The 25,576-nt window shown below is 58.6% G+C and overlaps 4 protein-coding genes across 9 annotated transcripts in view; 3 read left to right on the top strand and 1 right to left on the bottom strand.

Annotated features, from left to right (window-relative positions):
• The first annotated feature begins 151 nt into the window (after positions 1-151).
• Positions 152-3,741, top strand: ATP6V0B (ATPase, H+ transporting, lysosomal 21kDa, V0 subunit b). Its single transcript, XM_012648995.1, has 8 exons — positions 152-568; positions 1,310-1,358; positions 1,599-1,682; positions 1,814-1,891; positions 2,076-2,145; positions 2,247-2,298; positions 2,499-2,689; positions 3,425-3,741. Exons 1-8 carry the CDS (start codon positions 316-318, stop codon positions 3,449-3,451), a joined length of 804 nt encoding a protein of 267 aa, XP_012504449.1. The 5' UTR covers positions 152-315; the 3' UTR covers positions 3,452-3,741.
• Positions 3,742-4,662: 921 nt separating this feature from the next.
• B4GALT2 (UDP-Gal:betaGlcNAc beta 1,4- galactosyltransferase, polypeptide 2) lies at positions 4,663-14,828 on the top strand. Of its 2 annotated transcripts, none has more exons than XM_012648993.1 (7): positions 4,663-4,959; positions 6,569-6,924; positions 7,146-7,381; positions 10,226-10,416; positions 10,637-10,759; positions 10,868-10,972; positions 13,958-14,828. In XM_012648993.1, the coding sequence occupies exons 2-7, from the start codon at positions 6,621-6,623 to the stop codon at positions 14,106-14,108; spliced, it is 1,110 nt and encodes a 369-aa protein (XP_012504447.1). In that variant the 5' UTR covers positions 4,663-4,959; positions 6,569-6,620; the 3' UTR covers positions 14,109-14,828. The 2 variants fall into 2 exon arrangements, with proteins under 2 accessions (XP_012504447.1, XP_012504448.1); XM_012648994.1 differs by having other exon boundaries at positions 4,704-5,065.
• A 623-nt stretch (positions 14,829-15,451) lies between these two features.
• CCDC24 (coiled-coil domain containing 24) lies at positions 15,452-19,067 on the top strand. The gene is made up of 8 exons (XM_012648992.1): positions 15,452-15,620; positions 15,822-15,997; positions 16,133-16,249; positions 16,977-17,054; positions 17,622-17,676; positions 18,141-18,210; positions 18,320-18,398; positions 18,483-19,067. The coding sequence occupies exons 1-8, from the start codon at positions 15,495-15,497 to the stop codon at positions 18,718-18,720; spliced, it is 939 nt and encodes a 312-aa protein (XP_012504446.1). The 5' UTR covers positions 15,452-15,494; the 3' UTR covers positions 18,721-19,067.
• The window catches only part of SLC6A9 (solute carrier family 6 (neurotransmitter transporter, glycine), member 9), a 30,283-nt gene continuing 23,728 nt past the window's right edge, over positions 19,022-25,576 (bottom strand). For 4 of the 5 annotated variants that reach the window (XM_012648990.1, XM_012648988.1, XM_012648987.1 and 1 more), the window contains 9 exons: positions 25,334-25,466; positions 24,987-25,121; positions 24,799-24,902; positions 23,907-24,144; positions 23,689-23,823; positions 23,481-23,580; positions 23,293-23,393; positions 20,401-20,571; positions 19,022-20,301 (listed from right to left, as the gene is read on the bottom strand). In XM_012648990.1, the coding sequence (XP_012504444.1) occupies positions 20,107-20,301; positions 20,401-20,571; positions 23,293-23,393; positions 23,481-23,580; positions 23,689-23,823; positions 23,907-24,144; positions 24,799-24,902; positions 24,987-25,121; positions 25,334-25,466 (1,312 nt within the window). In that variant the 3' untranslated portion in view covers positions 19,022-20,106. The remainder of the gene's footprint in view (positions 20,302-20,400; positions 20,572-23,292; positions 23,394-23,480; positions 23,581-23,688; positions 23,824-23,906; positions 24,145-24,798; positions 24,903-24,986; positions 25,122-25,333; positions 25,467-25,576) is intronic. The other variant, XM_012648986.1, reaches the window with a different exon arrangement.

The raw sequence follows: 25,576 nt of genomic DNA, 5'->3' as shown, positions 1-25,576 counted from the left end.
GCCAGGCAACGGATCAATCGAACTTGGGCTTCAGGCAAAGGAAACAGTTAGAGCAGGGTAAGAAAGAGAGCACGCACGGCACCCGCCCAGAACTGGGTAGGACACGAGGAGGCCGGAGGCAGTAGCAGTGATTGGAGGATAAAGCAGGGAGGCCCGCGAGCAGGCTCGGGAATAAAGCTGGGCTGGCGGAGCGAGGTGGAGAGACTCGAGAAGGACTGGCCAGAAGTCGAGGTACTTAAGAGGGAGCCGTAGCCTCCGCCGAGACGCGCAACTACAACTACCGCAATCCTCAGCGCCTGGAGTTCCGGCGTCGCCATGTTTAATCTACACGGACGGCGACGCTGCGCAGGGCCCGGCGTGGGTCACACGCTGCCGGCGCATCACGTGGGCGAGTCAGGTGACACTGCGGGGCGGGCCGACAGATTGCGGGGCGGAGGGTGGACGCACGGACGCGGTTTTAGCTTTGGCCCCACCGCTCCGACCCCCGCCGTTTTTGCCGCCATGACGGGGCTAGCGCTGCTTTACTCCGGGGTCTTCGTGGCCTTCTGGGCTTGCATGGTCGTCGTGGGTGAGGCAGGGCCCTGGCGGGCGGGGGACAGCATGGGGCCGACCTGGCCCGGCTGGAGCCCAGCGGGGCAAGTGGGTTACCGGGAATTCTGAGCCCCAGCACGGGCTCTGTACTGCGGGCTTTGAGACTTGCCTCACGCCTGCTGGGGCCTCTGACTCCGACAGACGAGACCCAGGCCCCCAGCTATTTGAGGAGGGGCGCGGGCGGCGGTGGCCAGGGGCCATGGGAGCAGCACCAGCCCCTTTCTGTCACTGCCGCCATCTCCTTTCCTCGCTGCTGTTGATCCGTTTTTGCTGCTGACTGGCCTGCTTGGGTCACAAGCCGGCTGGTCCAGTTCCTCTTTTCCCGGTGGTTTTGCCCTCCCCCACCCACTGCATGTTGGGTAAACAGCGGCCCGAGCTGGGCCGGCGGGATCTGGTGGGGCCAGGCTAGAGCGTTTGCCCCTTCCTTTCCTCCACGGTGTCGAGGTCTGCCGGTGGCGTGCCTGTGGAGGATCTTGGTCTGGGAGGTGGTGTCGTTGAGGGAGATACGTTACTGAGGGAGTGGCCGAAAATGGAGACCTGAGCAAAGGAATCTGTATGGACAGCTGTACTTTCACCTGGGGTCTAGCTACCCCCTTGCCTCGGATGTACACAGACCTTTAGGGAGGTGGCCCTTCACCTGGGCAGCTACTTCTTCTCTAGGTTAGGGAGCTTCTCTCTAGAGAGCAGCACCTAACCCCTTTTTTTCTCACTGCTGCAGGAATCTGCTACACGATTTTTGACTTGGGCTTCCGCTTTGATGTGGCATGGTAAGGGAGGGCAGGGAAAATTCCCCTAGGAGCTGCTTCTCTGCAGCCTTTCTCTTCTCGGATCTGAGCCCCTCCCCTACACCACTCCCAGCTACCTAGGACATGGACCTTTGGGAGATACGAAGTTTATTGTTGCAGCACCCAGGACTGGTGGGGTTAGAGGCTAGTTGGGAGGCCAAAAATTTTGTGCCCCTTTTCCCTGCCTGGGCTGAGTTGCTTTCTTTCCTGTCTGCACGTTAGGTTCCTGACTGAGACTTCACCCTTCATGTGGTCGAACCTGGGCATTGGCCTAGCTATCTCTCTGTCTGTGGTTGGGGCAGCCTGGTGAGTGTTGGGGTGGTGGGACTTGGGGGAAGGGCTGAGTCATGGCAGGTGGTATCACTGGGTTCTTAGTCACCATGACGACAGTGACAGCTTGGGCTCTGCTCATCATCAGTTTCTTACCCTTCCACCAGGGGCATCTACATTACTGGATCCTCCATCATTGGGGGAGGGGTGAAGGCCCCCAGGATCAAGACCAAGAACCTGGTCAGGTAGGCATAAGGGTCCTTGGAAAGTTGTCAGAACCAGCTGTGTTGGGAGCTGCTTGTGTGTTTGACATGACATACTGCTTCTGCCAAGCCTCGTGGTGGGGTGGGATGTTAGTGGGGGGAAGGTTGGTTTCTCTCTCATCTCTTTCTCCTCTCCACCCTCTACTCCCACCTCTACTTCTACCAGCATCATCTTCTGTGAGGCAGTGGCCATCTACGGCATCATCATGGCAATTGTCATTAGCAACATGGCTGAGGTATGGAAGACCAGGGTGGGGGAGGTCATTCTAGTGTGTTCTACACATTGCTTTAGAGGTGCATAATTGGTCATTTCTGATTACTTTTCTGCCTCTCTCAGCCTTTCAGTGCCACTGACCCCCAGGCCATTGGCCATCGGAATTACCATGCAGGTAGGTGGGTGAGTATGAGTGGAGGTGAAAAGCCCTCCTACCTCCCAGCTTGGATTCCATGTTTTGATGTGCTTTCACATACTTTGGCCTGCTTTGCAGAGTTGGGGTGGACGTTGGCCCCATTAGCCCACATTGGGCCTTGTCTTCATCTCCCCCTATGCCTAGGTGGGCCTCAGGGCACCCCCTCTCTGTCCTCCCAGGCTACTCCATGTTTGGAGCTGGCCTCACAGTGGGCCTGTCCAACCTCTTCTGTGGAGTCTGCGTGGGCATCGTGGGCAGCGGGGCCGCCCTGGCTGATGCTCAGAACCCCAGCCTCTTTGTAAAGATTCTCATCGTGGAGATCTTTGGCAGCGCCATCGGCCTCTTTGGGGTCATCGTCGCAATCCTTCAGGTGCCAAATCCCCCTTTGGGGCCTCTGTATCCTTGTGCCCAACCGAGCCTTACCCTCCTTCTGGAGAAGCTGAAGTGTTCCTTGTCTCTACCTATAACTGTAGAACCCCTCAAACAGCTTCCACCTCCTCATTCCCATCTTCTCATTTTCTCCTTTTGAGGCTTTCAATTTGTTTTTGTCTCTGAGGTGGTGTCACTGACAACAGTCCTGTTCTTTTCTCTAATGCCTTGTATCTGTATAGTTCTCATTTAGTCTCTTCTGGCATTTTGTTTGTCCTCCTCTTCTCATCTCCTGTCTGTGTATTTGTTTGTGGTCTAGACTGAGTTGCAATTTTGTCTGTGTCTGTCTCGGTATGTCTAACTGTGTCTGTCAGAGCCTGTGTGTATCTCTATCTGTGATAGTCCTGCCGGTAGGAAAGCATATCTGAAGTGTATATTTCATGTCTAATAGTATGTGGGTTTGTGACTAAGGATCAGCCTGAGGCCTGAGCATGAGTCTTGGTGAGTAGCTCTGTCCAGATGCCACTTCTCTCCATTTGTCCCACAGCCTAACTGTGGTTGTCTGACTGTCCCTGTTCATCTGTGTATCCACACGGTGTGTCCATCCTAGTGAGTCATCCGTCTGTTGTGGTCTGTCCATCCACCTATGGGTTTGCTAGGTCTGAGCTCTGTCATTTGTCACTGTCTTATCCATTTCTCTGTCCCTGCCTGATTTCTCCTGTTCTTTTTTTTGCAGACCTCCAGAGTGAAGATGGGTGACTAGATGGTCTGTGTGGGTGAGGCCGTGCCTCACTCTTATTTATTGCTGGTTTTCCTGGGACAGCTGGAGCTGTGCCCCTTAGCCTTTCAGGGGCTTGGTGTTCAGGGCCCTTCCTGCACTCACCACTTACTGCCTGCCGACTTGGAGGCACTGCAGTCCAGGCTGAATCCTCAGTGTGGGGAGAGGGCCGCTGATGGCGACTATGTGTGCAACTGTGCACGTGTGTCCCCCACCTCCACCCCCAACCCATCTTCCCAGTGTTTGTGAAATAAACGTGGTATTTGTCCGGGTCAGTGCATCTTGTTGCCTGCTTGCGCCACCTTTCACAGAGGAAGGGTAATTGAGCCTGTGCTCCTCAACTTCATGCTAATCTCTTGCCAATTTTCTGACTCTCTACATACCTTCTCTGCTCTGGACAGAGCTGGCTCTTGGGTGGGGAGGGCTCTGTAGCCCCTAAACCTCTTCGTTGAAGAGGGGACAAGGCAGTCCGGGGATATCAGCCCCTGGGTATGTTTGTGCCTGGGGTCCTCCTAGCCCCCTGTCTTCAGCACTCTGCCCACTAGGCCCGAATTGTCAGACCACATCTACTTACCTGGCTCTACCCTCAGGTGTCATCGCCCCCTATCCCTGTGAGGCTCAGCAGCCTATCCTCAGCCTCTGTCTCTCTACTGATAATACTATCCCAGCACCCGTCCCTTCCCAGCAACCTCTACTCTGATCCTTGTTCCCAGGGCCCTATCCAGCTCCTCCTACTCTTGCCCAATCTCTAATTTTTTCCTCTTACCCAACTTGTCGTTACCCTAGAAACCCTGGCCACCTCCGGTCCACATATTTAAAGGTCCTGTCCAACCGGCAGCCCCCTCTCTGCTGGCCAGCCTTAATCACGCCCCCGTTAGAGAGCTGACAAATTGCTAGACCCCTGCAATTTGGGGCCCAACCTCCAGGTCCCCTTCCTAGGCCCCTTCCTAGAATGAGTTCGCGCTCCAATCCAGTCCCCTCCCCACTCAGGGGCTTGACCAACCCATACCCTCTCTCCGGCTCGACCTCTATGCCAACCCATTGGATGGGCCTAGCCAATCTACGCCCCTGCCGGGTTCGGAGCCTCCTCTGTCCCCTGGCTCGGCCGCCGGCCAGGGCAGACGTCGGAGCGGCGCGCGGCGGGTGCGGGCGCGCTGGAGGCGGGGGCCGCGGGGGCGCGCGCACGGGCGCGCCGGCCGGGCCTGCCCCTCCGAGGCGCCGTAGCGCGGGAGGGAGGCGGCGGCGCTGTGGTCCGTCGGTCCGCCGGTCCGTGGGTCTGCCCGGCCGCCCGGCCCCGCCCTGCCCCCCGGGGCGGCTCGGCTCCATGGCCCGCGGCGGCGGTGGCGGGAGGCGGCCCGGGGGCCGCGGGGGCCGCTGACCGGGCGGCGGGAGGCGGCGGGGCCGGGCCATGGGGGACGGAGCCGTCCGCAGCCGCCGGAGCCGGGAGCCCTGCCCGAGCTGGAGCGGCGTCCCCTGCTGAGCCCGAGCGCCGGGTGAGAAGAGGGCGCGCGCGGCCCCCCACCCAGGGCCCCGAGATTCCAGACCCGGCCCCGCGAGGGGCACCCCGAGCGCGGCCCCGAGACCCCCACCCAGGACCCGGTGAGAAAGACACTGGCGGCCAGACCCCGGCCTGGCTTTCCCCACCCACCCCCATCCCCATCCCCGGCTCCCCTCCTGGGCTCCTCCGCCGCCCCCAGCTGGCCTCCCTCATTGTCCTCGCTCGCCCCGGCCTCGTGGTGCGAGAGGCGCTCCATTCGCGGTTCCCCTTCGCCTCGGCCCCCGCTCTACATCCACTCCCCGCAATCCACACCCCTCACCCCCAACCCCCAGGCTCCACACCCACCGGTTTCTGCTGCCTCCCCCGTCCCAGGGTGCCACGTGTTCAGCCTCCCAGCCCCGCCCAAACGCACCCCTCAGCCTGGCCGCAAGCCTGACCCAGAACCCCTGCCCCGGCGGGAGGGGTGGGAATGTTTGCACGTGGGTCTGGGTGTGAGCTGCCTGGGAGTCTGGATGGATGGCTGCATACGTCCAGGAGCAGCGGCTTTGTTTGTGAGTGTGTGACTGCTTGTGTTACTGTCACCCGGCTGTGTCTGTGACTCTCTATGTAGTTGTCTGTGTGTCTGGGTGTGGGTGACTATAGCTGGGACCAGGATGTCCATGTGGTTGTGTGTGTCTGTGAGTGAGACTCACCCTGCTCCCTGAAGCACTGCCAGAAGTGGTTGCTGCTCTGTTGGAGCCATGGCCCAGGCAAGACCCCTTCCTGCCATGCCCTGTGCTGTGCCTCTGTCTCCAGGGCCCAAGCGTCCCTGTTCTGGGAATCAGACCAGCTGTGCTAGGCAGGCCCTAGAGTCTTTGTCCCAGCCTCAAGGGGGCTGGCCTTGAAATCTTAGATAAGGGATGTCCTCTGCCCCACCCTGTATTTTGGCCTTGTGCTCCAGAGGAAAGGGATACATATTTGGGTCCTCTGGATGCTGAGGGCCCCTTCCCAGCCTGGTCCCAGCTGGCCCAGCCTGCTTGCTGCTGGGACCTGAATGACCAATTCACTTCCCACCATGGCTCCTGGAAGGACTAAACAAAGTCATGAGTATAAAGTACTCCTGCATGATAGGTACTCAGTACTCATAAGTGGTCTCCCTTCCGCCTTCCCCAAGCTATGAGTCTGGTTAGGGATGCTGCCCTGTGGGATGTCTGTTTTCTGGTGCGCAGGTACGCATGTGGGTCTATAGATAAACATGTTTCCATGCTTAGGTATGAACCAGCATGATAAGAGTTCACATGTCTGTGTTCTTGGGAATATATAGGTATGTGCGTAGAGTTGAGCAATAGAGTTTGTACCTGAGTGTGTGTGTCGGTGAAGTCAAGGAAGGTAAGTGTGTGTGGCTTAGTGGGGTGTACCTGAGGATGTGCGAGTACTGAGTTGCCAGGGACTGTGTCTGGGTGTCTGTTTCCAGGTAGGATGTGAGTCCGTGAGTGTCAAAGGGTGGGAGCAAGTAGGTGTGATGTGTGCGTCTGTGACTGCGAGCAGCTGGGCAGGTGGAGGGTGGGCAGCCTTGCTGGCCCTGCCCTGACTTGCTGGGTCTGTTTCCCTCACACCCTGCTCAGGCCGGCAGCCGGATGCCCGGGCCCACTGGACGGGCCGGTGGCCACCTGCGGGATGAGCAGACTGCTGGGGGGGACGCTGGAGCGCGTGTGCAAGGCTGTGCTCCTTCTCTGCCTGCTGCACTTTCTCGTGGCCGTCATCCTCTACTTTGACGTCTATGCCCAGCACCTGGCCTTCTTCACCCGCTTCAGTGCCCGTGGCCCTGCCCGTGCCCTCCACCCGGCTGCCAGCAGCAACAGCAACTGCTCCCGGCCCAACACCACTGCCCCCAGCTCCGGGCTCCCTGAGGTCCCCAGTGCCCGGCCTGGCCCCACAGCTCCTGTGCTGCCGCCCTGTCCTGACTCACCGCCTGGTCTGGGTAAGCCTGGAGGGTAGGGTCTGCCTGGAGGTGGGGAAGAGGGTCTTACAGTTTGATTGGGGAAATGGAGTCTGGACTCATAGGGGTGCCAAGGGTCCAGATCTGCTGTAAGAGGGCTATTCTTGGGGTTCCCTTGCCCACGCCCAGGCTGGAGGGGTAAGGGGGTTGATGTCCCTGGATTCTGGCCAAGGCCCTGATTCCTGACACTGTCCTGCCTACAGTGGGCCGACTGCTGATCGAGTTCACCTCCCCCATGCCACTGGAGCGGGTGCAGAGGGAGAACCCAGGCGTGCTTCTGGGTGGCCGCTATACACCGCCTGACTGCACCCCAGCCCAGACAGTGGCGGTCATCATCCCCTTTAGACACCGAGAGCACCACCTACGCTACTGGCTCCACTATCTACACCCCATTTTGAGGCGGCAGCGGCTGCGCTATGGCGTCTATGTCATCAACCAGGTGTGCTATCTGTGGTCCCTGGCTGGACACTAGCTACGAAGGAGCCTACGTGCACCTGTAGGTGTGCCTGCCCATAGGGGCATGCAGGTTATGTGCATGTTGGTGCGTATGTGGGTTGGGGGCATTTGTGGTCCTTGTCTGCCCACGGTAGTGTGGATATTTGAACGTACATGGGCATGGATGCGTCCATGTTTGTCAGCGTACACAGGAAGATTTGGGTGTGTGAAGGAGTCTACGTGCATGCGAATGTTGGTATGCACGCTGGTGGGAGTGTGCATAGCCTCAGAAGGGGGAGAGCCCTGCCCCGTGGTGGTGGAGGCCTAGGGCGTGCTGATGAGGAGGAGCTGTCACGGGCCTCAAAGAAAGGGAAAGTTAGACCCAGGGGACTCAGCTCAGTGCCTGAGCCCTTTGGTGGGCCTGGTAGGGCTGGCCACTTGGTCCCAGAGAGGATCTGACACAGGCCCACAGAGGCCTCCCAGACATGGGTTCCCGCAGACTCCGGTGGATAGTGTGTGAGTGGAGTTGGAGCAGGGGCTGTGGGAGGACAGAGGGGCCTGGTCCAGCCCGGGGTTGGGAAGCAGTTGTTGAGACAGGTGCTGAGGGATGAACAGGTGTCAGGGACTGGAGGAGGCCAGCATCCTAGGCGGAGGGACCTGGAGGACACAAGGCCCAGCCAGAGAGCTGGTCTCATGTGTTTGGGAACTATGGGCTGAAGTGTGGGGTTGAACATGCAGGCCGAGTGGCAAAGATGAGGCTGGAGGGGTTAATGGAGACCAAACCAAAAAGGGTCTTGGGAGGGACGTTAAGCAGTTGGATTTTAGCCTAAAGGTGGTGGGGCACCATTATGTGGTTGTAAGGGGGGGGAGTGACACATATGTTTGCTTTTTAAAAAGATTGTTCTAGTTGCATGTGGCAAGTGGGTGGAAGGGGGAGACCAGAGGCAGGGTGACCACTTAGGAAGAGAGAACAGTGCCTGTGAGGAGGGCAGCAGTCATGGGGATGAAAGGGGAGATGTTACGGAGAGTGAGAAGAGAGTGATGTTAAGATAGTGCGAAGGTTTCTGTCTTGGCTGTTTGCTGTGGGGGTGGCCATGCCTGTGAGTGAGACGGGGACACAGGAGCTGGGCCAGGTCTGGGGAAGTGTGACTCTGAATTCTTCTTGCATGTCATGAGTTTGAGTGCCTGTGGGAAGTACAGGAGGAATGTGTAGCAGGCAGGTAGACAAATGAGTCTGGACCAAGGAAGGAGGTTTGCGATGGGGAGAGGGATCTGGGAGCACTAGTGCATGGATGGTCCCTAAACCAACAATGTCTGACCTGCTCAGGGAGCAAGGGACATGCGAGGAGAAAGCCAGCACTTAAGGGATGGGTGGAGAAAGAGAGGCTGCTCCAGAGGCTGAGAGGATTGGCCAGACAGGCGGGCAGAGCCAAGGAGAGTGTGGCGTCCCGGAAGCCCGGCAGTCAGTGTCAGGAAGGAAGCGTGGCAGCTGCGTGAGCGCTGTGGGGGAGTGAGGAGGGACGTGGACAAGAAGCGTCCAGTGGATTTAGCAACAAGGTGGGCCCAGCGAGAGCCATTTCAGGGGCATGGTGGGGGCGGAAGCAGATTGCAGTGGGTTGAAGAAGGAATTGGATTTGACGAAATGGAGATAACCAATTGGAGACAACTCTTTCTAAAAAATCTCTGCTGAGAAGGGAAGGCAAAAGGTAGGGTGGTGGCTGGAGAGAGGTTCGTGTTTTTCTAGATGGGAGAGTATTGAGCACGTTTATGAGCCATGTGGGGGAAACCTAGGGCTCCTGGCTGGTGAGACAGGTCAGAGGGAGTGCTGATGGGCCAAGAGGGCGCGGACAGTCCCTCCCGGGGCAGGCGGAAGAGAAGGTGCAGGAGAGGGAAGGCAGGGAGCGGGGGGCTGAGCAGTCCAGGGGAGCAGCTCCCACCCACCAGGCCCAGGCCAGACCTCCTCTCCAGGAGCCTTTCTGGCTGTAGCCTGGAAGTCGTGGGTTCGGGCGGGGGCTCAGGGATCAGTCCCTCCTGTTGAATGCTCCCTCCTCTGCTCAGAATTTGGTGCTTAAGCCTCCATGGCCTGGATCCGGGTAGCCCCGTTCTCAGTGGACCCCAGGCTCACTGGGCTGTGACTGCCTGTAGGCCCTCTCCTTGCCATTTCGTTGCGGGGACAAGTGCATCTAGTTCAGTCCTATCCTGGTCTCAGAGGCTGCCCAGGGAGTTGGATGCAGATCCAAACGAGCCAGTGGGGGCAAGTGCCTGAGGCTCTATGGCTCAGTCCCGGTGGACTGACACTGGGCGTCTGGGCATTCATTGTTCATCTCACTTCATGACTGTATGCTCAACAGGGATAGGGACCAGGGCTGCTCGTCTGCAGAATCTCCCCTGGCACCAAGGCCACAGGGTGTCTTCGAGTGAGTGAATGGGATGAGAGCTCTGCACAACATAACCGGTTAGCGGACGTTGGTATAAACGAAGCGCAGAGGAGGGAAGGAGGAAGCATACTGGGGCAGGAGGTTCGATCAGGGGAGCCTTTCTAGACGTGAGTTTGAAAGCGAAGGAGAGCATTCCAGGTGGGGCACTGCCAACCCCAAGGCCTGGAGGCAGGCAAGGCCGGGAGTTCTGGGGCTGGTGAGGAGTGTGGTGTGGCTGGGCCTTAGGATCTGAGGGCAGTGGCCAGGGAATAGACTGGAGCCAGATCTGGAATAGAAGCTAGACTTCATCCTGAGAATCTGGAGGAGCCATGGGCGGGGAGTAGGCCCCCAGGGACTGCTCTGGAGAGTGGTAAAGTGGCAGGTGCTGCTGGTCACAGGCTCAGAGCTGACCTGCCTTCCCCCCGCCCCAGCATGGTGAGGACACCTTCAACCGGGCCAAGCTGCTCAACGTGGGCTTCCTGGAAGCATTGAAGGAGGACGCCACCTATGACTGCTTCATCTTCAGCGACGTGGACCTGGTCCCCATGGATGACCGCAACCTGTACCGCTGCGGCGACCAGCCCCGCCACTTTGCCATTGCCATGGACAAGTTTGGCTTCCGGTGAGGGCTGTCTTCTCAGCTAGACCCAGACCACCCTGCTGCCGCACTCCCAGGCCCAGTGCCCTGTTTGCTCCTGGCCCTGGCCCTGGCCCCGGCCCAGACCCCTCTGGCTGGGCTGAATCCTCCCTGGCCCCAGCTGCACATTCCTGCCACTCCCTCCCTGTCCTTCATCTTGAATCCCCTTGGGACCCTTACTGACACCTGCCATCCCGTGCTATAGGCTGCCCTATGCTGGCTACTTCGGAGGTGTGTCAGGCCTGAGTAAGGCCCAGTTTCTGAGAATCAATGGCTTCCCCAACGAGTACTGGGGCTGGGGCGGTGAGGATGACGACATCTTCAACCGGTGAGTAGGGATGGGATGGGGAGTAGACTGGCTGGGTGAGGGTGTGAGCTGGGTGGGGCTCCTTGCCCTTCCCAGTGCCTGCTCCAGTCAGTCTGTCCCCATCCTCAGGATCTCCCTGACTGGGATGAAGATCTCACGCCCAGACATCCGGATAGGCCGTTACCGCATGATCAAGCATGACCGGGACAAGCATAACGAGCCCAACCCTCAAAGGTGACCCCCTCCAGCACCCCTGACCCCAAGTGCCCCCAATCCCTGACACCCTCGAGGTGGCCTCCAAGTATCCTTGACCTCTGAGAGGTGACTCCCAGCGCCACTGATCCTCAGAGGTGATCGCAAGGCCCTAGACTCCTAGAGGTGACAGCTGGCACCCCGATCCTTGTCCCCCACCCCCTGCTCAGCTTCAGCCCCAGATATTGCCTGTCCCTGGCCTGATGCCTAGAGGTGACTAGAAATGAAAGTCAGGGCTCATTGAGTAGATTGCATTCCTATTGGTGCCCTCGTGGTCCTCACTGGTGTACCTGACATGACCTCTGTTTATACTGGCCCTGCCAAAGCAGATAGAATGAAAGAGAGCAGGCACTGGGCACGGCTCCTGGGCACCTGACAAAGGTGGCCCAAGCAGTGTCGGACAGGGCATGGAAAGATAGTGCCAACACCCCTGAGGTTGGAGGAGGAAGCTCCATTTCTTAGGAGGTGGCCACATTTGGTGCCTAGGGCTGGCAGGGAGAAGGGCCTGAAGGGTGTGTGAACATAGACAAGAGCTTCCTGGGCTTCATCATACTGCTCTGTGACTGGTACCAAACCTTATGGGGACAGGGGACCCAGAGCAGTCAACCCCAATCCCGGCTCTCCCTCATGAAGTTCATGCTAGGCAGGAAGACAGACAGTTACAGTACAAGGAGATTAGGGAAAAGTGCTATCCTGGCCGAAGGGGGAGTGATGTGAGACTTCCTGGAGGAGGTGATGGCAAACTGGAATTTGAAAAGAGATGTTCATTCAGCAGATGTTTGTCTCGTGCCTACCTTGGACACAGTGCTATATTCATCAGGCTGATGGAGGAGCCCCATGTGGATAAAGGGAATCATGTTCGCAAGAGTCTGGAATGTGAACATGCATGAGACTGTTTGGCTGAAAGATCTCTGAAGGCTGGTAGTGACAGGAGGGGGCTCAGTGCTGGGTATTAGGGGTCTTGAATACCAACAGGTTGGGAGTTTAACTTTTGTCCCAGAGAGATTGGGGAGTCATGGAAGGGAACAGGGAGAGGCAGGATCAGATCTGTGTTTGGGTGGCATACTCTTGGAGTTTGAGGAAGGTGAAGGGCTGGCCTGGCTGCTGGGTACAGCAGGAGAGGAAGTGGACCGGGCCTGAAGGAATCGCTGGGGCCTGAGGGGGCATGCTGGGGTAAGGACTGGGGGCGGGGCTGTACTGTGCCCCCAGCATGGACAGTGGAGTTTTCTGCTCTGAACCCAGGGTGTAGGAATGGGGGAGGTGGTTGTAGCACTGATGCAGGGTTGGTGTTTGGCAGAAGACGGAGGCACTGGGGGGGTCGGGGAGCTGATGAAAAAGTGATTCAGATAAAAACCATGGGCCGCAGGGAAGGGAAGACAGCCTGGGAGAAGAGGGCCTTCAGGGCAGCTGAGGGAGCATGCTCAATACTGGGTGGCTCGGGAGAGGGATCCTAACTGAGCTCAGGACCGGGAGGATCAAAACACGTGAGATATGGAGTGGAGCTCTGCAAGTACATGCGAGGAGCCTTGGTCCTGTTTTGGGAATAGCTTGTCTGGGTGCCATCATCAATTAGTGATGTCTGCCTTGGGTGTGGAAATGGAAAGATAGCAAGAAACTACTGGCTTAAGGAACTCTGTAGATGATGGTTCTGTCTACCTAGTTGCCTTTGCCTCAAATCCAGGAGTTCTGGATTCTTCTTTTTGTCAATCTACGTATTCAAACCATCAGCAAGTCCTAACACGAGTGAGCCCACCCACCTTCCCACTTTACTACTTCTTTCTTTTTTCTTTCTTTCTTTCCTTCCTTTTTTTTCCCCCAGGGTCTTGCTCTATCGCCCAGCCTGAAGTGCAGTGGAGTCATCACAGCTCACTGCAACCTCCAACTCCTGGACTCAAGCGATCCTCCTGCCTCAGCCTCCCTAGTAGCTGGGACTACAGGCTCACACCACCACACCCGGCTAGTTTTTAAATTTTTCTTATAGAGACAGGGTGTCGCCATTGCTCAGGCTGGTCTCAAACTCCTGGCCTCAAGCAATCCTCCCACCTTGGCCTCCCAAAGTGTTAGGATGACGGGCATGAGCCATGTCGCCTGGTCCCATGTTACTACCTTAACCCTAGTCCACTTGGGCCACCACGATAGCCTCTAACTGGTTTCCCTGCTTCCCCCTTGTCCTTTGTAGTTCATGGCCTGCCCCACAAACTGGGTTAAAACCCCTCAGTACTTTCTCACTCACAGAATAAAATATGAACTTGCTACTCTGACTTACAGAGCCCTGCCCATGTGCAGTATACTCCAATCCAAGCTGGTATTATTCTGTGTTTCCACTTGGCCCATTAAGATTTAGCCACTCAGCTGTGCAAAATCTTACTCCCAGTTTAGGGTCAGCATGTGCTCTGACCTCTGCCTGGGGCATTCTTCCCCCACCCTCAGCTTGATGTCACACACCCACCCCTTCCAAGGCAGCCCTCTTATCTCCCTTGGCACTCTGACCTCTTCATTGCCTGTTATCTGACTACCCTAGAGAAGCAGACATGCCTGAGGAAGGACCCGTCTGTCCTGGCCTTGACTGTAGCCCTGGTGCTAGAGCGCAGCCTGGCACATGGGGCTGCTCAATAAGTAGCTGGTGAAGGGGTGGCTGAAGGGTGAGGAACAGAAGATGGCACAGGCTTGGGAGTAAAAATGACACATCTGATGTAGAACACATTGCATTTGAGGTACCTGTGGGATGCCTCATGTCTGGGTCTCAACCTCCTCTTAGAACGAAGGTCTGAGCTGAGAAGTTTGACAGTGTCACAATTCTGTTTATGACCTAAGGGGGTGAGATCTGTTTTGAGGGCAGATGCAAGAGCAGAAGGGTTCCTGACCAGTCAGCGCTGGAAGGAGCCAAGATGTCGTAAGCCTTTGCCCCAGAGATCCCATATTGGGTTTGGTGTTTAGTCCTGATCCAAACCATTTCATCCTGTTTAGGTTTACCAAGATTCAGAACACGAAGCTGACCATGAAGCGAGATGGCATCGGGTCAGTGCGGTACCAGGTCTTGGAGGTGTCTCGGCAACCGCTCTTCACCAACATCACAGTGGACATTGGGCGGCCCCCATCATGGCCCCCTCGGGGCTGATGCTAACGGACACAGGCTCTCAGTGCCTGCCAGAGGACTGACCTACAGCCTGGCTGGTGGCTGCTCTGGGGGGAACCCCCAGGACTAAGACTGGGCTCTGTTTTCTGAGGGTCTTCATTAGGCCTCCCCCCTCAGCTGCACCTGGAAGTTTCAGAACCCACTTTGGGGGGCTTCCTGCCTGGGCAGGCCCCTCAATTGTGGCCCTCTCCAGGGTCAACCCTCCTTCCTGCCCTACTCCCCCCAGCCCAGCCCAGGTCACTGTCAGGGTCGGGCCAGCCCCTGCACTGCCTCGCGGAGTGGCCTGGGCTAGGTCACTCCACCTCTCTGTGCCTCAGTTTCCCCCCCTTGAGTCCCCTAGGGCCTGGAAGGGTGGGAGTTGTGACTAGAGGGCAGTGTCTCTTCCAGGGGGAATTCTCAAATCTGAGGAACCCCTTACTCCAGGGGAGGGGAAACCTTTTTCATTCAACTGATAGGGGCAAGCTTTGGTGTGCCCCCTGCTGAGGAGCAGCCCCAGGAGGGGACCAGAGAGGGTGCTGTGTCGCTGCCTGGGGTCTTGGGGTTGGTTGGCCTTTGCATGGGGGGCGGGTGGGGCTTGGATCAATCAGTCTAGTTCCCGCCTCCCTGTCTCAAGAAAGGAGGCAGTAGCCCCAGGGCCGGCTCGTGTTTGTACATTGCACAGAAACTTGTGTGGGTGCTTTAGTAAAAAACGTGAATGGAGCAGTCCCCTTGTCTGTTTGGGGATGGGGATCCGGGTCCCTGGACCTAGTTACCCCGAATGTGTTGCGGTGGAAGGACACCTGGTCCGGGGCTGCCCTGATTCTCCGCCGGCCCTAGGGGGAAAACTTCACGCTGCCGCTGCCTCCGGGCCAGTCGAGACAACGAAGCAATAAACCGAGTGGGCTCAGGTTTCTCAGTTCTTACACCTTCCCCGAGGCCGGAGGTGCTTGCTGTCTGGGCTCCGGGTGGTTCCCACGCCCGAGCACCGCTCCCGCGGACTCCGCATTCGCAGCCGGCTCGCCGCGCGCCCTGTGTGGCAGGGGCGGGGCCGGCGCCTCTGAGGGGCGGGGCCTGGGGTCGCGGCGAGGTTTCCCGGGTGACGGCCGCGCGGAAGAGGCGGGATAGGACACGGGTTTCCACTTCCCTGCTCCGGGGCGCCGTGGCCTGGAACCGCGGCCTCTGAGAGTCTGCCAGAGAGGGGCAGAAAAGACAGCGCCAGGAACTGGCGGCTCTGGACGCGGTAATTCCGGCCGGGGGACTTGGGTGGGGCTTGGGGGCGGGGCCTGAGTGGGCGGGGCCCGGGCGACCGGCGGGCTCGCAGTAAGTGCCCTGCTTGCTCTGAACTGCTGCCGCGTAGGTACGAGCGGGGCACTGTGGCGCTGGCGGACCATGCCCCGGGACTCCCCGTCGCTGTGGGAGCTGGTGGAGGAGCACGTTCCGCTCCCGGAGCGGCCCGAAGTGAAGAGGATTCTGGGGGAGGCGGCGGTGGACCTGAGCCTGGAGCTGTGGGCGGAGGTGGGGAGTGAGAAGGTGGGCCACGCCCCAGGCCTGCCCCACCGCTCGTCTGATTTCCCTCCTCCGGTCCCTGACCTTGCCCGGTAACTCCCGAGGTCTTGTCAGACCTTACTGTCTGCTCTACCCTTCACTCGCCCAGGTCCCCACCCCACTCCTGTCACCTCCCTCCCCAGTTGCAAGACGTTCCAGCTCTCCTTGCAGGTGGCGATGTTACGGGCACTGCTCCAAGAGTCTCGATCCTCCCAAGCCCTCAGTTCACACCCCATCTCTGACCCCTCCTCTCTTCTGGCACCGTCGCCCCCCCTAAGGGACCTCGTGCGCCAGGAACTCCGGCAGCTGCTCCAGGGTCTCCGCCACAAGGCCATCTGTGAGGGCAGGTGGGAGCCTCAGGCCTGGGCCCCATCCCCAGACATCAGGTGGGCTGGCCCTGCTCCTGACAAGGAGTGACGGTCGCCTTTCCTGTGGTTTCCTGAAAGGAGCCCCTCAGCTTCCTTCATACGCACCTTCTGCAGGGACCAGGCCCAGGCTTGGGTCCAGTATAGCCCCAGGGTCCTGCGCTTTGCCTTGGAGGAGCCCAGGTGTGATTTGCCAGAACGAGAGATAGTCCAGATGAGAGCTGGTGAACCCAGGTAAAGTGCTGGTAGGAGAGGAGGGATCTGTCCCCTCTTGGCAGTGGGTCCCAGCCAGCTGGTGGGTTCCCCCCAGCTCCATGGAGGAGCTGGACCCTTTTACAGCCACTTGTGATAGAGATCAGCACATGACGGCTATGGAAACCCAGAGGTTTCCTAACCTAACACCCAACCAGCCTGGGCACAGGCAAGGCTTCCTGGAGAAAGTGACTGGTTTGACCTGGGTGTTGTAGTGTGAAAAGCAGCTTTCTAGCAGATGAAAGAGAGAAGAGCTTTGCAGGAAGAGGGAGGAAAGGAGGCCATGTCCAGTGGGCAGTTGTTCCTCAGGCCTAGAGAACAGCAGCGAGGGCGAGGCTACAGCAGTAGGGACAGCTGAAGGGGAGGGCAGCAAGTGGTATTTACAGCTGGGACTGAATGAGATACATGTTCATAAGAAGTGGATGGTAACAGTTTCTTATTCTAATCCTCACACAGCCCTGGGAGGTGGGCAACATCCCCACTTTACACAAGAGAAAACTAACGTTCAGAAAGAATAAGTGATTTGCCTGAGGTCACACACAGTGAAGGTTGGCATTTGCAAACCCAGGCTCCCAAACTCTTACTCATTGCACTATACTATGTTGCCTTTGTGAGGAAACACACAGACTTGTCCAGGAGAAGTGGTATTTGTGTTCTGAAGTCCTGGGGTGGGCAATATGGGGAGAGTGATGTTGATTTCATCTGCCAGCAGCAGTCACAGGGACCTCAGCGCTTTCAAGGACCAACTGAACGTGTCCAACATTGATCAGGTTGCCAGACACCTGAGGTGAGGCCCAGGGGCACCTGAGTGTGTGTAGGTGGAGGTGGAGACAGGACAGGAGACAGGGATGGGTCCTGAGGTGCTGGGGTGTCGTACCTGGTGTCAGTCTGAGTAGTAGGACAGAGCCAGTTGCTACAGAGCTAATGAGGTTGCTACCAGGAGGTAGCCAAGGACAGATGTCAGAGAGGCTAGAGCCCTAGGAATTTTATCCTGACACGGGGTAGGGGTGGAGGGTAGCCATGTAAGGCGAAAGGGTTTTAAGCAGGGGAAGAGCTGTGATGGAGGCAAGAAGAGTCACAGGCCAGGGTAACAGTGCAGAAGAGAGAGGATGGTGGCTACCAGGGTGGGAGCTGTGAGGTGAGCAAGGAGGAGACACATCCTCTCCAGAAAGAGACTGATGGGGGCCGGAAGTTTATGCTGGGGCAGCCGTCGGGCAGCAGAGAGCAACGTGGGCTGAGAAAGTAAGGGCTGGAGGGGCTCTCGGTGAGGCTGGAGGCTGGGACCATGTGGCAGGCTTGGCTGAGACTTAGTTCTGCGACATTGGATCTGGCTGCCATGCTCCTCGTGTCCCAGGGGCCTCCTGGAAGAGGAGTGTCGCACCTTGGAGAGGGAGATCCCCATCCTGCAGGTGAGCCGCAGCCCTGGGCCTTCCCCCAGAGCCTCACTGCTGAGTGTAAATACATGCTTCTTGCCTGGGTGTATGCGTGTGTCTTCGTACATATGTGCACATAAAGGTGTGTGACTCCTGCATCCATTTCTCGCGTGTGCACATTGTGTGTTTGTGTGAAATCCTAGAAGCCCAGGATTCTGGTTGAGTGCTGAAGTCCAGCAGATTCAGACTAACCTGCTGCATTTGCCTCAGGTCTTCCGCCTCCTTTCTTCACCTAAGTCTGGGTACAGGCCCCGCCACCATCTCACTAAACTCGGCTTTCCAGCAGGGCTGGAATTCCCTCGGGGGCTGCCCTCATGGCTGTTGGGCTGAGGGGGCTGCACGGGCTCATTCCTGGGCCCTGCCCTAGGGATGTTGGCCTCTGTATCCTCCCTTGTCCCACCCCTCCTTGAGGCTGGGCACTGACCCAACTCTCCCTGCAGCGCTGCCTGGAAGAGGAGTCCTTGCGGGCTTGCCACCCCTCTGAGGCAACCCTGGAGCCCACCCTGGCAGGTGAGGACCCTGGGCAGACCCAGAGCACCCAGCCTCTTACTCTCTGCCCTGCACTTGCACACACCCTGGAAGAGCTGGGCACCGTGACTCAGCTGTATCTGTCCCCCAGAGCTAAAGGAGCAGAGGAGTGCCATGGAACAGGAGCTGCAGGCATCTCTGGGGCCTTCTTGTTTCTCTTCCGACCACAGGTAAACCAACGCAGGTAGATGGCCAGGCAGGGTGGGCTGAAGGGTCAGGCCACCACTTCCTTATAGTTCCTCTTTCCTGTCCAGGCAGTGGCCCTTGGGGTCCTCCACTCAGGGCCTCAGACCCCTTCCTTGCCTCCGTGGGGCTGCTGGAGTTTGGGCTGCACCTCTCCAATGCCACCTGCCTGCACCTCCTTTGGAGCGCTGTCCCCGACCTGGAGGCCAGGCCGCCAGCTGCCGCTGGGGACGGCAGCTTCAGTGCAGACCCAGGGAAGGGCCAAGTTCCACCCCAGTGTCCAGTGTGGTGCCCCAGGCGCCAACCTGAAGGGCAGGTCACAAAGTAGGCTTCTGTTCCTGCTGGAATGCACCCTATCTGCTGCTGCCTCTCGGCTGCCATGGCCCAGCCAGCTTCAGCTGGAGTCTTGGATGAGCTCTTGCCAGGACCCCAAGGCTGTCCGTCTGTCTGGCCTTTGCCCCACTCCCTTGCCAGATCCCTGTATCTGGGGCTGTGCGGCTGGGCATCTGTCCCAATGCTCAAAGCCTTTGGCCTTTCTCCTGCAGACAGAGGTCCCATCCCAGCCCTGACTCTCATTCCCTGGGGGACCCAGACAAAGCACAGCAGCAGCTCAGAGACAGGAATAGAAATTTCATTAAAATCTATGGACTTTAAAATCCTAGTGGTGCACGATGGGTGGGGCTGGGCGGCGCACCGTTATTGCTACAGAGGATTAGAGGTGGCTTGGCGGGGGCTGTCACTGCACAGAGGGCACAGAAGACGGACAAACAGACACTGCAGTGTTGGGAGGAGGAGCTCTGGCTCCAGAGAGGGGATGGGGGCACATGGGCTGGGGCCATTTGGCACGTGAACAAGGGCAGCATATTTGGGAAGACGGGGCCTTTAGCCTGGTCGGGGAGAAGAGGGTGTCGTGCAGGGTCCCCTTCCCCAGGGTGCTGGTCTTCAGCCTCCTGTTGAGCAGCCCCCACCCCTGTCCCCCAGAAACAAGTGCTTTGGGCAGGCTGCTGGGTCATGGCCTCTGCTGGCTGGGCCTGACAGCCAGGGCTGGGACGAGGGACAGAGACCCCAGAGCAGCCGAGTGAGGTGCAAGCAGGCCTGGAAGACGGATTGGACCCGAGGCTGGGGGTGAGGGGTGGCAACCACAGATAATACAATTTTTACAAAAATAATTACACAGATAAACAGGGCTGGGCAGTACAGCCTGACAAGTAACACTGCGCAGCCCCCAGCCCCTCCCCCTCCCCCCAGGTAGGAAGATCCACATTTGCCTGGGCAGAGGTTGGAGTCTGCTCAGAGGGCAGGAACACTGGTCATGGGGCTGGAGGCCCAAGGAGAGGACAGGTGGGGACCTACCCAGAGCCTCAGCTCAGGGCAGAGTGCGAGGGCATCAGAGGCCATGTAAAGCCAGGCAGGCCACGGAGGACCTGGCCCGAGACCTCTCCAAAGTGCTTTGGGCTCCCCAGCAACCCTCCCCTCGTGACCCCCACCCCCAGCTGCCATCTTGGCATCCAAAGGACGTGTAAACACTGGGGACACGAGCACAAATGACCACACTAGAAGTGGTGGCCAAGGTGACAGCAGCCCTCCTGGCCAGGGTGTGGCAGGGGGCAGGCAGTGACACCTGTCCACTGCCTCCCCAGTCTCTGTGGTGGGAGCACAGGGTGGTGGTGGGGGCCACTCCCCTGCCAGCTGTGCTCATATCCGGGAGTCCTGGAGACGGCCGGAGCCATTACTGCCCACCATGGGGATCTGGGCCTTGTCCGGGTGCAGCGGCTGGACCTCGAACCCATCTTCAGGAGAGGGGGCTATGGTGGGGGCATAGCGCCCAGTCCGGTGCTCCAGGAGGGCAGGGCCCCAGTCTCTGCTTGGCTTTGTGGCATTTTTCAAACGCTGCATGAGAGGTAGGCATGGGATGCAGGGGTGGGGGCGAGTCAGAGGGAGCCTTTAAGCCCCATCCATCCCCCCCTCGCCTCGCTGCCCAGCCCTCACCTGGAGGAGGGTGTCCCCATCTGTGCGGCAAAGCTGGAACAGGGCGTAGAGTGGGATGCACAGGACGGAGGACAGAGCCATGAGGAAGCCGATGGCCACGGCCCAGCCCGGGTACTGGTAGTGGTTGTAGGTGATGGGCCGGTACTGGATCACCGTGAAGACGAGAATGAACTGCAAGGGGCGAGTGGGAGTGGGCGTGAGGCCCGTCCAGAGCCCCACTCAGACCCAGGCATCCCTCCTATCAGCACCCTTTCCTCTCCGGCTCCCCAAGCTCGAGAGGCATTTCAGGCAGGGCAGGGGTGACTCTCAACATCCGGCCAGTGGAAGAAGCAGGTGGAGCCGGGATCTGGGTTACGGTGGGCAGGAAGGCACTGTGGGAGGGGAGAGGTCTTTTCTCACCATAGTCCTCAACTGGCCAGACAATAGTCAAGCTGCTGCTGCCTCTGGGAGCCAGTCAGTTCTGCTCAAAGACTTGCGGTGGCTCCCTATTGCCTAGCAAGGTAAGGAGGCCAAATCCCCGGCTTTAGGCTTTCACCTTGTAAAGTGCTTGGGCTTGTCTTGCTGCGACATCGTTTCAGCGTTTCTCTTACACCCAGCACTTCCCACCCTCTCTTCATTTACTGGGGAATCACCCTCTGCACCTGCCTCCGTCAAACCCTAAGCCAGTGCCACCTCCTCCTTCAAGAAGCGCCCCAGGTTCCCCTGTCTCCTTCTTCTGAAGGGCCTCTCGGTGGCATTTGCCATCTGCATCCCTTAGAGTTACTTTGTTTAATGTTTCCCGCAGACCTGGGAGTTCCTGGGATTGCATCAGCTCAGGGTCTCCAGTGCCCAGTACGGTGCCTGGCACAGTCTCATTTGTCGATGTGAACGGATTTGTGCAGAAGGCAGAGGGGGATGGGGAAGAGGGCAGGGTGAAGCTCTGCCTATCTGTGGCTGTGGAGACTGACATTCAGCCCGGGGAGGCTCCGAAGGCTAGAAGTGGTGAGTGTTATGCTATGGATGCTCCGAGAGATGGGAAATAAAGCCGTGGCCGCAGCAACAAAAAAAGTGAAAGGAGGCAGAGGGACTGTGGCTCACCGGCCACCCAGAGGGACTCGGGGGTGCCTTGGTGTGCCAGGAGGGCTCAGTGTCCTCCTCCTGGGCCTTCAGCCACGTCCTGGAGCTTGGGCTCCTCTGGCCTTCCTTATGACCAAATTCTAGAGTGCAAGACCCACATCCAAACGGGGGGACCCCCTCCTGGGACACTGCACTGCACACAAGTTTCCCGAATGGAACTAGATTCCTATCTACATCTGGACAAACCCATTATTTGAGTTGACAGAAAGATGGAGTTTGTCAGAAAGAACTTTTCAGAAATATAAAGAAGCAAAGCCCGGAAAGGAACCACAACAGCACAAAAACAGATGTGCCCACGGAGCCCAGAGCCCACCCCTCGTAAAGGTAACTCCAGCCTGGCTTCCTGGGCAGAGAGGGCACTGCCTGCTTTGCTGCAACCTCAGGGAGACACCAGACCCAGGCGGAGGCCGCTCCTGCAGAGCCTTCTTGTGTCTGCCTCCTTGCTGCCTCCTGCCCTGGCAGGTGCCCCAGGGGTGTCCCCAGGACGGCATTGTGTTCTGACTGTGGGGAGCACCCTCCCCTGCCGAGCTGCCCTCAGGCCACAGCCTGCAGGGCTCGGTGCTGCTCAGTGGTGCCTGCCCTCCCCAGACTCCCCACTGACAGAAGACTTCCGCTCCTCCTGTTTCAAGGCTGGGCCACTGGCCAGAGCCGGTGCCTGTGCCAGGCTTGGGAACATCCCACACTCCTCAGCCCTCCACGGACCTTTCATTCAGAAACATAAGCCACAGTGGAAGTGCAGTGCCGAGCCCCCAGTGGCACTGAGAAACATGACAAGAGCGTGACACCGGACACTGCTCTTGCTGCTGGGCCAACCCTCTGACTGTCACTCAGAGGTAGCCCTGCCTCTTCTCTGTGGAGCAACCATCACCCCTTCTCTCCTGCTTCCCACCCAGACAGAAAGGAGTTGAATCACATGGATTTAGCCCTGGGCCACCCTCCCTCCGGTAGAGCTGCCTGTAGCACAGCGCTGGCCCAGCCCACAGCCTTGAGTTGGACGACCTGATCTGAGTCATGGCTCTGCCTCTTATTAGCTATGGAACCATGGGCCAATTACTAACATCCCTGTGCCTCAGGTTCCTCATCTGTAAAATGGGGTTAACAATTATACCTTGGAGAGTGGTGTTAGGACTTAGCATATGAACAGTGTGCAGAAAGTGCCTGGTTCCTTGCCATGGTGGGTTCCTCCCACCAATTCAGCTCCCCTATGGGAGTTTCCCAGCTGTTGGATGTTCATGGCAGCAGGAACTCCCCCTCCCGAACTAGCCCCCTTCACTGCTGGGAGGCTTACGTAGTTGTCCCTGATGCAGAGCCAACATCAGCCTCCTACAACCTGCCTCTACAGGTCCTGGGCCTGCTTCTGGGACACACGCATTCACCCACACAGCCACGCTCCCCGAGCATCTCCTCTGTGAGGGATGGGAGGTGAGATCAGCGAGGCAGAGGCTGCACCGATATTAATAATGACTGCTGAGGCCCCTCTAGGGACTCCAGGCAGGAACGCCAGGGAGGGAGAGCTGACTCATTCCACTTGCTGCCAGCCGATTTCTCCCTCTAAGCCTGGGCAGTGTCCTTAGTCACACACAGGGCTCAGCATTCCCTTCCTAACCCGGCCAGGCCTGGGTGGCTCTGAGTCTCACACACCCATCCAACCGCCCTCAGCCTCCCAGTGGCCACAGTTGTGGGTGTGGAGCTCCTGCTCTCCCTTTGCTGGTTCCCAAGAGAAGGACACTTGGCCAGGGGGCAGCAGGGGAAGGGAGGGCCGGCTAAAGAACTCACAAAGATGATAGCGGGGGAGACGAAGCGCCAGCAGATCTGAAAGAAGAGGGGTGGTGGGAATCCCAGCATCATCTGGATGTCCTGGAAGTAGCTCCGGTGCCCTGGAGAGACCAGGAGTCAGCAGGCCAACAAGATGGTGGGTGGGCCAGGGGCTGGGGCACGGGAGGCCCCGAGAGCTTGGCACTTACCGTAAATGTACATGATGGACACGCACATGATGCAGGAGATGATCACCAAGGAGAAGCTGGCCGCATAGTTGTCCATCAGCAACAGCCAGTAGATGCCTGCCTGTGGGCCGGGCGGCAGCTGAGCTGGGTGCCCGTGGCCTAGGTGCCCCTACCCTTCCCCATATACCCTGGCAACTGGGGCCCAGCCTTCCTGTCACTGGGTTCTTACCTGGCTGGTGAGGGGGATGCCCAGCAGGAAGCCAGCCACAGCCACGCCCAAGGTCACATAGGTCTTTTTCTGCAGGATCCACTCATTCCCTACCTCGTCCACGATGGCCGTGACCAGTGTCTCCAGGAGGCAGAACTGCAGGATGCCACCATCAGAGCAGGGGCCTGCCCCACCCCCACCCTCCCCCAAGCTACCAGCCCTGAGCCCTGAGCTCATACCTGAGTGCCTAGCCCCAGCAGGATGAGCATGAAGAAGAAGAGCAGGGACCACAGCGGGGAGATGGGCAGCAGCGTGAGGGCCTCGGGGTAAGCCACGAAGGCCAGGCCCGGGCCGTGGTCTGCCACACGGGACACGTCCACGCCCAGGTGATTGGCCATGAAGCCGAGGATGGAGAAGATGACAAAGCCAGCATAGACACTGGTGGCACAGTTGGTGATGCTGATGATAACACTGTCCCTGATGGAGGAAATCAGAGGCAGAGTTCAGCAGATCCGTTGGCTTTTCTCTCCCTGATGGGGGCCAAGAGGAGACATGGAAACAGGGCAAGCTCCAGGAGCAAAGGTGCCCCAGCTCCTTTTCTGGTCTTCTCTGGGCCTTTTTTTGAGACAGGGTCTCACTCTGTCACCTGAGCTAGAGCGCAGTAGCATCATCATAGCTCACAGCAACCTCGAACTCCAGGGCTCAAGCGATCCTCCTGCCTCAGCCTCCGGAGTAGCTGGGACTACAGGCATATACCACCACACCCAGCTAATTTTTCTATTTTTTGTAGAGATGGGGTCTCTCTATTGCCAAGGCTGGTCTTGAACTCCTGGCCTCAAGCGATCCTCCTGCCTTGGCTTCCCAAAGTATGCTCTGGGCGTTTTTAAGTGGGCCTGAGGCTCTCGAGTGCTCACAGGCCCCTGGGACATCATTGTCCCCATCCCTCTTCTCTCTCCAGCCAAAGTTTCTCTCCCCATTCTCCAGTGACTCAGTCCAGACCCAGTGTTCCCAGGACACCAAGGCCATGAGTGGAAGGGGGTCTGGGTGGGCCAGGGGGCTGCACTGGAACGGGCGTCAGGCTGCAGAGAATGGCAGGGAATGAGCAGCCTCCAGGCGGCAGGGGTAGCTCACCGGTAACAGTTGTTGTGGAACTTGTTGTAGGAAGCCATGGTGATGAGCCCGCCCCATGCACAGCCCAGCGAGTAGAAGATCTGGGAGGCGGCGTCCCCCCACACCTGCAGGGTGCCATGGCAGGTGAGGAGCTGTGGGCAGAGGCAGGCCCCTCCCTGTCACCTTTCGGGCCCCCCTCCACAACCCACCTTGGCCTCCAGGATCTTGTCCCACTGTGGGGTTAGGTAGTACATGATGCCCGTGAAGGCTCCTTCCAGGGTCACTCCACGGACAAACAGGATGGTCAGCACCACGTAGGGGAACGTGGCCGTGAAGTACACCACCTGGGTACAAGACGGGCTCCGTGGGCTCCTCTGGGCTTTCCCCACCCTGAGCACCACGCCCCTGGCCCCCGACCACCACCGGCCCTCTGGTCCCTCTCCCCATCCCGTGTCCCTTCACTCCCTTCCCAGCCTCCCCCAATACACGCGCAACCCAGGTAGGGGAGGCAGGGTCTTCTGAGTGGGCACAGATCCTGCTGCGGAAGGATACTTGCTTTCCCCGAAGACTTGACCCCCCGGATGAGGCAGAGGAAGACGACCACCCAGGAGACACCGAGGCAGCCGAGTAGAGGCAGCCGCACCTCCCCAAAGTTCCCGATGTCGTCTGACAGCTTTAGCACGTAGAGCCTGGGGAGAGGAGACTGTCGCTAAGGGCCAGCCCCCACTGCCCAGCAACAAACTCCCAAGGCCCAGGGTCCGGCCTGACGGCTCCCTCCCTTGTCATGAGGTCCCAGTGG

The sequence above is a fragment of the Propithecus coquereli genome, unplaced genomic scaffold (assembly GCF_000956105.1).
Source record: "Propithecus coquereli isolate 6110/MARCELLA unplaced genomic scaffold, Pcoq_1.0 Scaffold299, whole genome shotgun sequence".
In the NCBI taxonomy this organism is placed as follows: domain Eukaryota; kingdom Metazoa; phylum Chordata; class Mammalia; order Primates; family Indriidae; genus Propithecus; species Propithecus coquereli.
This window is presented reverse-complemented; position numbering and strand designations above follow the sequence as displayed.

What these genes read in the sequence shown, in the direction of transcription:
- ATP6V0B (XM_012648995.1), top strand. Translation starts at nt 316, where the DNA reads ATGTTTAATCTACACGGACGGCGACGCTGCGCAGGGCCCGGCGTGGGT. An exon ending in GGCTTGCATGGTCGTCGTGG is followed by an intron (nt 569 to 1,309) that starts GTGAGGCAGGGC and finishes TCACTGCTGCAG; the next exon opens with GAATCTGCTACACGATTTTT. An exon ending in TCTGTGGTTGGGGCAGCCTG is followed by an intron (nt 1,683 to 1,813) that starts GTGAGTGTTGGG and finishes CCCTTCCACCAG; the next exon opens with GGGCATCTACATTACTGGAT.
- CCDC24 (XM_012648992.1), top strand. Translation starts at nt 15,495, where the DNA reads ATGCCCCGGGACTCCCCGTCGCTGTGGGAGCTGGTGGAGGAGCACGTT. An exon ending in AAGGCCATCTGTGAGGGCAG is followed by an intron (nt 15,998 to 16,132) that starts GTGGGAGCCTCA and finishes CACCTTCTGCAG; the next exon opens with GGACCAGGCCCAGGCTTGGG. An exon ending in CAGGTTGCCAGACACCTGAG is followed by an intron (nt 17,055 to 17,621) that starts GTGAGGCCCAGG and finishes CTCGTGTCCCAG; the next exon opens with GGGCCTCCTGGAAGAGGAGT.
- B4GALT2 (XM_012648993.1), top strand. Translation starts at nt 6,621, where the DNA reads ATGAGCAGACTGCTGGGGGGGACGCTGGAGCGCGTGTGCAAGGCTGTG. An exon ending in ATGGACAAGTTTGGCTTCCG is followed by an intron (nt 10,417 to 10,636) that starts GTGAGGGCTGTC and finishes CCCGTGCTATAG; the next exon opens with GCTGCCCTATGCTGGCTACT. An exon ending in GATGACGACATCTTCAACCG is followed by an intron (nt 10,760 to 10,867) that starts GTGAGTAGGGAT and finishes CCCCATCCTCAG; the next exon opens with GATCTCCCTGACTGGGATGA.